A 15643-nucleotide genomic window follows, 5' to 3' on the forward strand; every position below is an offset into this window, starting at 1 on the left:
GTTGTTGGAGGGATATAGGAGGGGTGTGGGAATTATTCTATCCTCTGAAAGAGATTGATAATACATTCCACTCTCACATGGTTATTCTTATGTGTTATTTAAATATTTTGTGTGTCATTTAAAAACTCAGAGCTAAAATGAGAGCATGTTTTAAAGCAGTTAGGAGCTAGAATATGATGCTTTATATTATAAATTAATATGGCAGATATGTGTGTAAGTATATAGAAAATCTCTGATTGCTCAGATAGACAGCCTACATATTCTCATGTAGAGCCAGACTTTGCCACCCTTCTCTGTATTGAGTAGTACTTTATTATGCAATAACCCTACTCAGAGTTGTTTTGGCTACCAATACGTTTCTGGGTGAAATTAAAGGTACTGGTTTTAACCTTTAATGCCCTAACTTGTTTGGGCGTTGGTTACCTGAGAGGTCACCTTTTCCACCCCCTGTCATTTGACTTTGGGGAAGCCCTCAAACTGGAACTCTCTATAGTAAATGAGAGGATGCTCCTGGCAGGTTATTCTCCTGGACAGATCCTCTACTATGGAATTCATTTCTCTTCTTAGTCCAGCAGAGCCCAGATTTTTTTTTTACATGCAGGGAATGCTTCCTTGCTTGAAGGTATTGAGGGAAGCTCAAGGTTCACAAGTGGAGTTTAGGAATGTGGTCCTATGATATAGTTGGGTAGCTTTTCTGTATATTTTGTGGTAGAGTGTATAAATTGGAAAACTGATGAGCTAAAAAGTATTGGAAATTATAAAACTTTCTAAGTGTGTTTCAGATTTTAGGAGGTAATTTTAGCAGATAATCATAATAAATATAATAAAATAATAAAGATATAGGTCACAAAAGTATATTGTTATTTAACTATCTGGTGATAGAACAGAGACTTTAGACAATTAGAAATATGCTGAAGACAGAAGATACTAAAATTAATTCTGACTTCCTTTTTAAAAAAGGAAATGCAAGTGCTGGACATTTGTTAAGCAAATCCCTAAAGCATATCACCCAATGATTTTCACTGTCACCAAAAAATGTCACTGGTGCTTTATGGAAATACAGTTGCAAGTCAGGTTATTAGGTGGTTAATAAAAGGCCTCTTCAGGTTCAATTCTACAAACCCTTACGCTTGCACATAGATCCTACTTTCCTGAGTGATCCCATTAGTTTCACTAATGCTGTGTGCAAGCGTAAGGGTTGTAGGATTGGGTCCTTAGAGACCAATGTTTTAAACTGGCAGTTTGATGCTGGCTCATCTCCACTGCTAATATAACTTGTCTCTGATCAACCTGCTTTCTAAACATGTTTTATGATTTGTAATTTGATTAGCTAATGCTAGTGAACTGTATTATTAAAGAATATAAATAATGTGACTGAGAAGGCTGTGTCATCCCAAATACATGTTGTTTGATGCTTAAATAATTTTCATTACCTTTTTGTAATATGTTTGGAATTGTAATCTTATGGATCCAATCCTACAGTCTTTACTCAGGTAAAAGTCCCATTGTAAAGTATGTGGTATAATGCTAAATGTAATTTTCTCCATATCATTGGAGAAAATATAAGGTGCTACTTCAGGTAGTTAAGGATGAGAGGAAAAAGGTTTTCAAATAATATTTTCAGTCCACTTAAATAATGGAAGAAGTTTTAAATTGTAGTTCATATTATGTACTTAATCTGTTTATTCAAAAACAAGATCCCGTTTAGGATATTTATTTATTTATTTTGACTTTTTTTTTTCCCATTTGGCCCAATCCAGAGTTCTAGGCACATATTGCCTTAAATGCATTAGTTTAACAGTCTAAACCTACCTACCTTCATGTTATGGGAATAAAGATAATTAAGACTTGGAAGTATACTGGACTGCAATAAAAGAAAAATAAGATGTTTAGAAAAAGGAGACCACAGGACCAATTCTGTAGGATTGAAAATGCCTTCATACTGTTTAAGAATCAGGTTGCTACAGCAAAAATAAAAAGAGAAATGTTAAAGTACTACATAAAGCTATGGTACTTTCAGTGGTAGAGTTTGGCTCTAAAGAAGCAGGAAAATATGTTTCAGAGCCAAAAATGACTTATTTGGCTGTGACCAGGATTTCCTCTGCCTACCTCAGGGACCTGAAAATAGAGGTAGGAAAATTTGATTTTGGAGCCAAGTGTGACTTGTTTAGTTCAAGTCATAATTTACTGTTCTTTCTTTGGGGACCTGAAAATAAAGAAACTTGCTACAAAATGTTGATAATGGGCAACTCTGATAGTGGAAGCATTAACCTAACTTTCCCAGAGAGGATTTCTCGACTTCCACTTCCCAGATGCTTTTTTAAACGTTCTACAGTAGAGCATACTTTATAATTGTATAACAGTTAAGTGAGACCTTTACTCAGCCAAAATATGTAGGAAAAACATTCAAACCCTTTTATGTGAATAGATGTAAAAAGAAAATAAACTTGATAAGACTACATTTTCTGTGCATTGATATTATTCAAAAACTGGAAGAGGGTTTGCCTTTTAATGAGAATCTTTTACATATTTCCTTTAGTCAGCTGCTATGATTTGAATATAAACTATGAAGGGAAATCCCCTTCTTATTGTTTCCAGGAGTGTAATCTGTGAGCTATGATGGAACACATCATTTGAATTGCATTTTTCATTGCTATGTATTCAGTATTTTAATGGTGTAAAAAAAATCAGTTGTACAACTGGGGTTTCTTCACTTCTATGATGAAGAATCAACAAATCAAAACTGGTGACTGAAATTTCCAGTTAACAAACAACAACTTTTCTTAATATTTAAACTTATTTCCATCCGTGTCTCCACATTTTTAGCTTATAGTTTTTTCCCTATTGTTCCTTGTACAGGGAAAGAGAAATCTACACTAGTTAAATGGTGACTGAAATACATCTTTATTCTGAATGAAAATGAAGCTTCTGTTCTACATGACACTATTGGTTCATTTTTCTTGCACTAGTGTAGACTATTTACCACTTAATGGAAGCAGTTATGGTCCTCATTTACCTATGAGTTTCACACATGAGTCAATTAAAAAAATCAGTTAATAAAAAGCAGATACTGTGAGTCAGGCAAATACTAATGTTAAATAGCTAAGTCCTAGAATTAGGAAATTTTCATTTTTAATCCATCATGTTTTGGGAAAAGTAAATAGTCATTTTAAAATACAGGCGAATTGATACATAGTTAAAATTTGGGGGGAAATTTTGTTGCAAAGATTTTTGGCATTATTTGAATACTATACAATGAAATTTAAAGCTTCTCTTTAAAAAGAAACTGAACATTTTATTATTGCTCTACAGTTTTGATAGTTCGAAGCAGTTTGAATGTTTCTGAACAATTTTGCTTTAAAAGGGAAATTATCAACTTGAAAATTATGTTACTGACTTAAAATAGTATATCTACTATAATTACAATAAACACCTTATGTTCAGTATAACTGAAAAAAACCCTGCAAAAATTACTTTTTTTGCTTACACTAAGTGCTATCAAATGCAAAAGTGTGGTCAGTTTCATTGTTTCATCTGTACAGTCAGTTTCTCCCTTGCTGAAAAGGGGCTACCACTAACGGGATCATAAAAAACTCTGATAAAAATTTTAAAGGGAAAACAAACATGAGATACTATTCAAAGGGTGCTCTTACAGAAGCTGGTTTTAAAAAAAATATTAAGTCATCTGATCTAAAGAAAGGGCAGTGAATAAGGATATGAGTGCTATCCATCTAGAAACTTATATGCCCCCCTCATTTCCATCACCATAAGAGAATATTTAGTAATAAATTGAATAAAATACTTTCTTAAAATAGTAAAGATTGTGATGAATAGATTTGATTGTTTGTAGAGGATTGCAATGTACAACATTATATCAGTAAGCCCCCAAATTTACAGTAACAGTGATCGGGGGACATATTTTGAAATTTTAAGAGGGATGTGTTCAAATTATGAGTATTAAGTTACTAATGATGTGTGCGTTACGTTTTCAAGGTGATTGGCATTGTGATTGTCTTGCAACCAGGTACCATAAATTATTTCAGCTTGTTATTGTAAAGTATAGTAACGATGGCAGTGGTTACTGAGGACTGTGGTATGCAAAAATCTCATCTTGTTAAGGTGGTTGGGAGGATATTTCCCTTGTTTTCAATTTTTTTCTCTTTGGAGGAAAAGAAGTTAAGGTTTAGCCCACCAGATGTAGAATACCAGATGTATACAAAATTTTAGCTTTGGCATGTGAGCCACTTTTTGTGGAGAATGTAGCCAAAAAGGAGAGTTGAAACTAAATTCAGAGTACTTTTTGGTTTTGTCTCTAAAATTTTAAAAGCCATTCAACAAGTGTAAGCTGTGCTTGCTGACAATTTTGCATATTACCCTGAAGCAGAAAGAAATTTTAAAGAGAGACTATACACCATTTTCCTTAAAGAATTTTTTTTGTAAATACTGAAAAATAACTCCTCTCCCACCATTATTCCCAGTGCTAAATGTGCTGCAAAACGTTTTTATGTAAATTAAAAAATTATAGTAGAGTCTGGATTTTTGGTAACTATCTGCAAAATTTTGTAAAATACAGAATTCCTCTGGTTTAGAAAGATAACATTTGAATTCAGATTATCAGACAAGGCTAGTGAATGGCATTTCTCTTCTGTTGGTGCAACAGTAATGTCAATATGTTGGCACAGATTAAGAAAGTCATTCCTAAATATATTCCTTAGTTAAGCCTTTGGATAAATAATAGAGCAAATCAGAACTTTCCTTTTACCTTTAAATGTTTACTTTTCTGATCCATGAAAAATTCCAAAGTGATATTCTTGTGTTTATCTTGTCCTTAGCAAGTAGTGTTGACCTTTACGTTTTTACTTTACTGTCAAAGAATGTTGAAGGATTTAAAAGTGAAGCTATCACCTTGGGGATTTGTAAGGATGACTGACACTTACCACTTCACCTTAGACGCAGTGGCACTGAGCGTATGCAGCAGCGTTGTACCTCAAGGGAACCTGTTTGATTTTTTTCACTTCTGCTTCACTGGAAATGGATTGAATTTTCTCTTCAGAGGAGAGTTTTGGTTGTATTAGATTTTAATCAAGTCACTTGTTCACAGTCCCTCCAAGCCTACAAGACTGAGATGAGTAGATGGGCCTGGGGTGAATGTGCTAGATGATTTGTCAAACCGTAAAACTTCAAGATCTCTGAGATGCCACATGCTGTAGTTGACAATACTAAAAGTGTTCAGTGGCTATAACATTATATAACCCTTTCCTCCAGTCTTTGTCACTGGGATTAAGAGTGAGAATACTTGGGAATTAATGAAGTGCTTCAAGTGAAAAGGTACTTTGTGGATCAAAAAATAAGAGAAATATGTGTCTTCACATGTAGTTAATACTGCTCTGGCACAGAAAGATGCATAGAGAAATGATAAGATGCAGGATGATAACAGTTGTCTACAGGTGCTCCCTCATATTTCGAGTTTTGAATTATGGGGTTAATCTATCAAATTGCCTCAGTGGTTATTTTCTCTGCAGCCTCTCTTCCCTGTTGTGACTATCTCATTCTATTTCCATTCTGCCAATTTCCTTGATTTTTGACTAGCTTTGATTCCATCTCCATTACAGGAGACATTGGCCCCCAAGTACTACTCTGTTCAAATCCCATGAACTCCAGAGCCCAGTCATTTTTGAGTTGTACTGTGTGGAAGAAGCAGTCTTCAAAATGCAAGAGATTTGAATGACGTGGTGCTGTGTTCTGGAGCTGCAGATATAACCACAGAGATGAGAACTGTCCCTTTCTTCTTGATTACTGTTACAGAAAGAAAACTTAAAATGTGTGTGTTGGAGAGGTTGAGATTTGCATGGTGGGGACTGGGAGGTCCCTGACGTTCTGAGTGGCAGTCAAAAAAAGGGAGTTGCTTACTTCAAATATTTTGGAGTTCAGATAGCTTTGCACTATTTGTGCTGTCTTTTATTTCACATTCATGCCCATACATTAAGGTGGGTAATTTTTGTGGGCCTTTTAAACCTTTAAAAATAAATTAGATTTAAAAACTGCTAGTGTCAACTTGTGAAATATTTATGCTCTTGTAGTAAGATTAGTTTATAGCCTCAGTAAGCTTCAGCCACTAGAAGCGATATGATTGCACACAGTTGAGCCAGTCTGATTTATCCAGCCCAAAGCAATGCTACAGAATATTGTGGGTGGCGACAGAGAGAGACACAGCACAGCATTCTATAGATAACCAAGCAATACAAAGACCTGATCGTATCGAAAGATAATATTGATCCTTAGCATATCTTTTAACGCTATACGCATATGAAGATATTTTTTAAACAGAAAAATGTGGCAACTGTGTGTGAAAGTGAAGTAGAATGATCTATATTAAGTAATCTGGATTTTATCTGTAGAACTCTGCAAGGTGTTCATTGGTATGATTATAAAATAAGCTTTTCTACAGCATACACAGAAACTGGTTTGACAGGTTACTGGTGATAGGCATTTGCATATTTGAAACCTTTGTTTGCCCATGAAATGACTGCACCAGTTTGAAAGTAGTGTCCTACTGTTATTATCTCAGTCTTATGGGTTAATACATTGAGATTGTGTGTTTAGATACAGCTTTTAGTGAGCCTACTGAGGAGTGAAACGTGTTCTGTGAAGTACCCTGGTCTTTACATGTTCACTATTTAGTCTTAAATCTCACAGATGTTGTTACTTCTTTTGAAGGAAAAAAATGTTAAATGCTACACTGTTTAATGCTACTTCTATTTAAAAAATTTTCAAACAAAAAAGAAAAAAAGGGATATGATGTCTTTCACTTTCCTACATTTTCAAATTTTTATGGTTACTTGGCACTCATCAAGAGGGTGACTAGACGGCAAGCATGTTCTGAACAAGTATGAAGAAAGACTAACTGGACATATGAGATTTTAAGAAGATAGATTTAAGACCATATTTTTTTTAAATATTCTTTTTGTTTTTTAAATCTGCGGTGGATGGATGTAGGGGTGGGAGTATGTATGTGTGTACCCATATAAACGCACAAATATATTGGTAGAGTATCAATATTTGTTTAGCCTTATCCAAACTGGAATCATCCTATCTCTAGCCTCTTTAGCTGTGATTCTCACAGCACCACCAAGTGGTAGTATAAAGAAGGCGGTAGGTTTCTGGTCAAGGTTTTCATCAGTGCTGCCTTCCGTGTTTACATTTGTGTCATTACAATGCTGAGCTGTTGTCTTGTCTTCAGTGTTCCTTCTGTTGTGTATCAGTTTGTAATTTAAAAGGGAAGATAGAGAACAGTTGGAAAAAATAGTTTCTGAAGTGCTGTTATAGCTAAGAGTGAGCCTGACTTTTTAACTTTTGGCAGAGACCCAGTTCTGATTTTTTTCCATTTTAGCAAAATATAGCACTGCAGTTGGTTAAATAAAATACTGCCTCTACAAATCTTGAAAATATGCCAGATAAAATAAAATACAATCATACTGATTTTGTCTATTGAAGTTACTCAACATACAAGACCTTGTACTTTAGTTTAGCCATTGAAATTTATATTGTGATATTTATACTGATACATGTGTTTATGGTATGCTGATATTGAACAGTAAACACTCCTAATGCACATTCTCTCTCTTCCAGTTTGGTTTTGCTATAAACTGTTTAGGTCTAAGGCCCTATCCTTGGCTGAAGATAAAACCATTTTGCATGAGTGTCTGGTGGACAATGTGTTTATTTTTACTGAAGAAAAGTTTTCTTAATAGTTTTAATCAGTAGTTTTAACAGATTAGTTCTTCTTATTATTTATGGGTTGAACTCTGTCCTAAAAAGCTTATCATGAGTGAATAAGACAGCGTAATATTTCTCATATATATTGTTTATGTGACGGTATCTTAAACTTCTAGTGTCATATGCACTTATATTCACCCCAGTTTTATATGAAACTGCCGTAAAGGGAACCTTTTTTTATTTACTGAACATTAAACTGAAAGTACATAATTTAAAGGATAAAATGTTGCTGTGGCTAGATCATCTCACTGTTGTTTTTCTCCAGAAGCTATTAATTCATAATAAGCTGCTATTTGCATGCCCTAATGTTATATATTAAAATGTTTTGGGGTTTGTTAAATTAAATAAATGTGCTGCTCTCTGACACAGTGCAAGTTAAGGCACTATACAGATTTCTGCATGTAACTCTGTAAATAAACCTCCACTCTGACCTGCCACCCCCTAGCTACTCTCCTAAGCATCACCTCAGCACATGGCCAATAATGTAGTAGTTTAATGCTTTTTTCACCATGGGCTATCCAGGCTATTATTTCTTGTATCACCTGAATCAAAGATGAATCCAGGTCTTCACTGGTGAAGCATTGTCATTTCACCTAAACCATTCCCCATCACCCTTCAACACCATCCCCAAAAGAGCTTGTCTAATAAAATGCTTTTTAACTTTCTATATGATTAGCCTTCTGCTTTAGGAAAGCCTTGTAAAATACATTTGAATTATAATATAAACTGCCTCAAAATCTCTCCAAATCACAGTAAGCAAAGTTTGTTTATGTAATTTAGTTTTTGTTGAAACTCAGGGTATTTCCCAGTTAAACTTTCCATAATGGGGAGAAAGTCTGTCTAATTAAGCATTAAAAGAAAGAGTAGTTAACAGGTATAATATTGTTAGACTTCAGCTAATGTGACTGTGACCATGACCTCCCAGATAGATCAAAGACTAATCTTTGTGACAGCTGCAAGATGGCAGAGCTTGCCATAGGCCTTCTGCTGCTGCTTGCTGAAACTATTTGTCTGTAAAGCATGCCTGATAGCTAAGAGTATATTTTTAAGGATGAACAGGTAAAAGTAAAAGGCTGTCTTTTGACATTTTAACTAATCCCTTCTAGCCTGTGGTTTACTGAACATTTAGGATATTTGCTAGCAGGAGAGACTGGCTTTTTCACATATGCATCATGTCATTTTGAATTGGGTGTTGATTTGATGCCTGATAATGCAGAGTTATACAATGAAATAGATTCTGATTGGATTAAAATGACATGCACTGGCCTTTTACCTTTACTAGACTTATTATGAATCCTTAACCCTCAGCAATCTAAATAGTCACTTCATGCTGAAACCTGATCTTTAGAGTGAGAGAAACAGAGTCCTTTTTTTTTGTCATCCATTATTCATATAATGGAGAGGTTAATATCTCTTCCATTAATATATAGACCTCAGTATTTGTTATCTGATGTGACAATGTTTTTGCTAACTCTATTTATATGAATATACCTCTGTGTGTAGTTGTGACACTGCCTGCAATAATCGTAATTGGTGTAAAACAGAATGACAAGTTATTCTAATATTGCTTTACTAAGACTTTCAAAGTAGCAAGAAACTATAGAAATGTTAAATGTGTTAATGTTGACAAAAGGCTTTGTGAAGAAATCCTATTGAGAAATTTATCATGAGATGCAGAGAACTATGAAATACTTTCAGAAGAACTTTGTGACTACTTCATATTTTAAAATATTGTTAGCTTTACCCCCTTCTTAGATTTTCCTAAATTTTATTCTTCACCTCAAATCCTTTAAAAGTACTGTCTTTGGTTATTCTAACTGCAGTTACATGTATGGTAATACAGAGATATGTGTAATTACAGTTTAAAGTTTTTTGTGAAGAATTATATTAATGTTTACAAACTATTTAGGGGGAAAAGATTTCTGTGTGCTTCAAAAATAACAAAAGGAAACCTTATGCACCAGTCAATAAATTCTGAGTGACTGGAACAAATATTAAATCTGTGAAATCAAACTGAATTTACTTTCTGGCTGTAAAGATTGAATTTGTAAATTTGACAGGCTGTTTCAAAGGGCATAAGTACACAAAATAAAATTTCTTACCCAAATTCAAGTTGAAAGTTACCTGTCAGATGTGGTTAGAAGTCTGCTGTTTTCTCTCCTGAAGCGTGTCCTTTCAGATGTCAGTTTAAAAAGGTTAATACTGTGCAAAAGAGCAGTGAAAAGAACCTTTCTTGTGTAGTTTTGTCTTTTTTTAAACCAATACATTTTGAAAATATATATTGGAGCTGGATATATTTTCCAAATAAGAGATCATTCTTCACATTCTCAGAATGGACCTTTAACAAGCACTATCCCCTTGTTTGAAATGGGACGGCAAGGGGTTTCTCTTGCAACTGATATCAGCACTGCTCCTTGACTAGCGAGGATAGGTTCCATTTACCTGGAGAAGCTGGCTTCTTCCTCCAGGAGGCATACCAGTCCTTACTGACCCTGGCCCTGGAGACCCTAGCCCTCTTCTCTAGCTGGCAACATACTAAACAGCTGCTCCAGCAGTCCAGGGTTTATGTAAAAAAATGCCTTTGAATTCAGGTTATAGAGCAGAAATTTATTATTTATTTCATTTACTTTCTCCTTTTCTTTTTTAAAAAAACATCTTAGTGCTTCAGAAGTGTTCCCTCCTTTGCCCACACCCCAAATATTACATTTGCTTTCCATTTATGCTGTGGTGTTTTAGACTTATTGGTCCCAGAATATTAGAGAGACAAGGGACTGAGGTAGTATCTTTTATTGGACCAACTTCTGTTGGTGAGAGAGACAAGCATTCGAGCTTAGGTAGAGTTCTTCTTCAAGTCAGTTCTCTCAAAAGCTTGTCTCTCTCTCCAACAGAAGTTGGTCCAGTAAAAGATATTGCCTCACCCACCTTGTCCCTTTAATACCCTGAGACTGACACCGTTACAACTACACTACATGCCGTTTCTTTTCTGCAGTTCTGCCAGGTGTTGAGGGAATTACTCCCAATATTAAACCATTGCACATGTCTGTCAGTTCTATACTCCTTGACAGAAACTAGCTGTGTTTGATACAAGTAGGTGTGTTCCAGTAGCCTGGTAAGTTTGGATGGTATGTGGTTTTAGCAGCTGGAGTACTCTGCTGCCTGCTGTAAGGAATGAAATGCAGATGGTGTTGTATAGCATGGTCGGAGTCATAGTGCCTTTCAGTCTTAGACTACTACTTGAAAATGATGGAAATGACCAAATTTAGTGATTATGCATCCTTTGCCAACAGGCCACTGAGGTCTGGATAAACATATGATCACTGTACTGTGAGTGATAAGCTATTACTGAGTGAACCACATATTACGTATGAATAAAATGAGCAGAGTGAAGAACATGAATTATATCTGAAAAACAGAAACATTATTTAGAATTTTATTAGAGAACAATCAGTCAAGTAAGTTTTGGATATTGTAGTGTTTTAGATCATTCATAGTTAAGTAGATACAATTTCTATTTGTGGACATAAAAGCTCAGAGTGATTACACAAATCCTTTGCAAAGTTCAACTGAAACAATGTTCAGTATTGTAAACTTTATGTAGACTATATACAAATTCTTACTGCCTTTTATTAGAACTGTTGATAAACTAATCTGTAATTTCTCAAAGACTGGAAAATAGGGTCCTAAACTCAAACTGTATTTTTTAGAAATTACAGCATCAACACTTACTGCACAACTGAAATATATAAACACTGATGAGTCTATATAGTAAAACACATGTCCAAAATTATCTCCACTTTGCACATTCCAAAAAATTGTGATAAAACTTTCAATTATGGATTTTATGATATTTTTGCAAAATGAGAGCTAGAAGCTTAGCATTACAATATTATTTTGATTATATTTAGTGAATGGTGATTCTTATGCAAATGACACTAATGTTAGCTATTACCAGGCACACAGCTCTGCCTTTAGTCTGAGACAGCGCTAGTCTAATCTTAAGCAAAGAATGTTCATTATCCTTAATTGCTTAGTAGTGGTGTGATGTGAACAAATGGGGTCTGAGACGGGACCACCAAACTCATTTTCACTTGTGGTTTAAGCAGGGCTTGGATGAAGTTTCCTCTGGAAAAGAAGAGATTTTTTTTAACATGGTGTTCTACCTAACAGCCTCCTCCCTCACTCTTTCATACCCAATTGATTGATTAACCAATTTGTTCTGTTTTTCATTTTATTATATAATTTTGCAAAAAGAAATATTTTAAAATAATATTTTGACTTTATTTTTAGGTTGAGTTAAAGAGGAAATACAATGACCAGCACTCAAAGACAAGAGGCCTTTTACCAGGTAGCCAATGGTATGAAATTCAAGCTTATAGAGCTCTCAACCAGGCACTGGGCAGGTGAGAGGAACTGAATATTATTTAAATATTTTCATTTTTAAACTCCTTTCTCGAGTATGATCAATCCCTCATTCTTAGGACTGGAGGTATTTTTGCATGCCATCTTCATGTTATCCTTGGAATTGTTTAAAATACAGATATTCAGATTTCTGCTTTCTTCAGATAGGCATCAGTAAAATCTAACTGTAAGGGGTTGCCATAAACACTTCAAGCAAATACTAATTAGGAAACTGTGTTGCCCTTTTAAACCCAGGAACTCTTTCATATTTTATAGAGCAATTAGGGCCATGGAAGTATCAAATGCAAAGATTTCCGACTGATGCTTAAGTCAGTGGGTATCTTTCATTTCAAAGTAAATAACTCTGTGACCCATAATTCCTGCCTTGTAAATATTTCTGCCCTCAGTAATCTATGGACCAAATGTCTTGTAACAACTAACACGGGTAAAACTGGACTGACATCTTGCAAATCAGGTGGCAAGATATTTGGCAAGCTGATGTTTGTGCTGAACAAGGGTTGGGGAGTGAAAACATAACCAAGCTGTTGTCTTCAGTACTGTTTTAAAGAGATTGCTGTCACTGAGACTTTCTGAAAGGGTAGTGTTTGTTGCAAGTAAATGAGGTCAAATTTGAGGGGAGGTCTGCACTTGCAGTGGCATGTAGAATACAGACACTAAACCCCCAGCTAGAATGGGTAGAAATAGCAGTGTAGACAGTGAGGCACTGCTTCAGCGAGTGGAGACCTGCTAGGGTATATTGGCCTTCTACGTGCCCAAGCACCACATCCGCACTGCTGTTTTTAGCAGTAGAGTGTCCTGCTGCCAGAACCTTTCTGGGACTGCAGTGAAAGACTTCAGCAGCTGGGAAAGGCTATGGTGGTGGGAGGAGGGGGAGTGGGGAGGCAGCAGGGAAAGGCTCCAACAGTGGAAGCTGGCAGAGCCTTTCCCCACTGGGGGGAGTCTTTCCTGCAGAGGGGAACGGCTCCAGCAGCAGGACACGACACTGCCAAAATTAGCAGTGTAGATGCGGAGCCACAGCTTGGGTGAATAGAGAGCCTGTATAGTATTGTACTCCCATACATACCCCCACCCTTCAGACATGTCTTTACTCTTCTTGCCTGGGCTATGCCTCACGGGCTATGCTGATGTTTATACTCATGCTGTGGGGCTCTGCAGGTATGTACTCTCTACGCCACTGAGAGAAGTGTGCAGTGCAGAAGTACCCTAAATTTGACTTAATACAGCACGTGAGGGATATGTATAATGGGTGGGAAAGGGATTGGGGGAATATGATGGAGAATAGTAAAAGATCATGATATATATCTAACAATGAGTATGTATCTTGTTAATTTCCTTTTGGGGAGTGAGTAATTTAAAAATAAAAAATGTTAGTTACAGGAGGGTGCAAGAATGGTGATCAGAAATGGAAGACTTCCTGAAGGAAGTGAGTTTGAGGAAGAGAGTTTGGTTGTGTAGTATACAGGACATGTTGTCTGTCTAGAAATTTTTCATTTAAAATATGTTGCTAATGAAAGGTCTTCATTGTATGACTGACCATTTAAATGGAAAAAGAAAAGGAGTACTTGTGGCACCTTAGAGACTAACAAATTTATTTGAGCATAGGCCGATGAAGTGAGCTGTAGCTCACGAAAGCTAATGCTCAACTAATTTGGTTAGTCTCTAAGGTGCCACAAGTACTCCTTTTCTTTTTGCGGATACAGACTAGCACTGCTGCTACTCTGAAACCTGTCATTTAAGTGGATGCACTTTTAACCTGAGCTGAAAGGGAAAGACAGACTCCCCTACTGGTGTATTTGGAAAAGGCTCAGTTGCATGCAAGGGAGAATAATTCTGGTTTATATTCTAATTTGACCCAGATTTTATTATATTGAGCCTTGGAAAAGAAAAGCCAGTATATTTCCGTGCATTTATAAAAAGAGAATATAAATCAAAATATAGTATATGCTGACAGTCCTAGAAAGTGGTTGCTGCAGATAGGCAAGCTTCTTTCTGTAAAAGCGTCCTGTAGGGATTGAAGTGAGCAGAAGGATGTTAGTTTTGAATCTGGCACTTTTCTGTTAATTTAGTGCTGTTACCGTATGAAGTAACATAAGTCCATGAAATGTAATAACAACCTTTGGGAATATACCAGATGGTGTGCATGACCAGGTGACAACTGTGCGATGAACTTCTTGCAGTGCTGCTTTACTAAAAGTGTGGGATATGTTTCTAGTGGGTATAATTCATTTAAATGGCAAGTTAAAACAGCACTTATTAAAGCAGTAAAAAATGAAAAGCTCGGAAAGAATCTTTTGCCTTGAATTGTTTTGTTAGTTTTTTCTTTCATGGGAGGCTTTAAAGATGTTCAAGAAAAATTTCTTTGCTGAGCTAGTTATGTTGCTGGGAATTAGAAGATCTGGATTCTAATCTCATCTCTAGACACAGTGATGTTGTGTATCCAATCAGACTTCTTTTTGCCTTAGTTTTCCTTAATTTGTAAAATGAGGACAATAATGCTTAGGTATCTCTCATGGGATTGTGTGCTCCAGTTCATTTATTTTTGTATAGTTCTATGAAAACCCTTGTCTGAAAGACACTGTAGAAGGTCAATGTATTATAAAAATAATTGATTCATATAAAGTGGCCCTTCAGGATTGTTACAGAAAGCCACTCTTTAACAAACTTTTAATTACAAAGTCAACACCATCATTACCTTGAATCTTGATTTTTTCTTTGTATAGAACCTTACTTTATTAAAGCCTAGCCAGAAAATACTAAAACAGTTGCATCGTTTTATAAATCTTTGTACAACCACACTCAGTGCATTCCCAGATCTTGCTCCTACACTCTTCTCTACTCTCCTTTCAGTATTTATCCTATCTTTCTCACAACAGTAGATTGCCAAACAAATAACATGTCTGTTGTAATTATTAGACATCCAGCGCTCAGTTTATGAAATAACGTGTGACCTCCTAGTTTGTGTCATCAAATGGTCACTCTTGTAATTCTGTGAATTGTGTGAAAAAGCAGTTTCAGTGCTTAACTGTCTTCTGATATAGTTTTTACATTCCTTCTCTCGCAGATATCTGTTTTGCTGGAGCTCAAGAAAGCACATCTGACACATCTTTGCATCTTTTGTGCTTCCAACAGTATGCAAAAGAGAAATAGTTTTCAGTTTTAGATGCAATTTTATTTAATTATAATTCTCTTTCATTGTTCTCCTGTAGGTGTATTCGTCACAAAAAGGATTGGGGTGCTCTTATGTTAGTTGATGACCGCTTCAGGAGTAACCCTAATAAATACATAACTGGTAAGATACTCAGATTCTCCTGGGAAAGATCCTAGTATTAGGATATTGTGTTGGGAAATCTAGGCTTCAAGAGGTGATTTCCCAAAGAACTCTGTTATGTGGGGGAGGCTATAACAAAATATATCCATTATACTCGTTGGTTCTGTTGTTGTGCAGCTA

At 35.7% G+C, this 15643-nt stretch overlaps 1 protein-coding gene across 1 annotated transcript in view; it reads left to right on the plus strand.

Annotated features, from left to right (window-relative positions):
- Positions 1 to 15643, plus strand: part of BRIP1 (BRCA1 interacting DNA helicase 1) — a 127336-nt gene that overhangs the window by 105892 nt on the left and 5801 nt on the right. The window contains exons 18-19 of the mRNA XM_073315419.2: positions 12064 to 12176; positions 15402 to 15484. Of these exons, the coding sequence (XP_073171520.2) occupies positions 12064 to 12176; positions 15402 to 15484 (196 nt within the window). The remainder of the gene's footprint in view (positions 1 to 12063; positions 12177 to 15401; positions 15485 to 15643) is intronic.

This window comes from Lepidochelys kempii, chromosome 17 (assembly GCF_965140285.1).
Source record: "Lepidochelys kempii isolate rLepKem1 chromosome 17, rLepKem1.hap1, whole genome shotgun sequence".
NCBI classification, from domain to species: Eukaryota; Metazoa; Chordata; order Testudines; family Cheloniidae; genus Lepidochelys; species Lepidochelys kempii.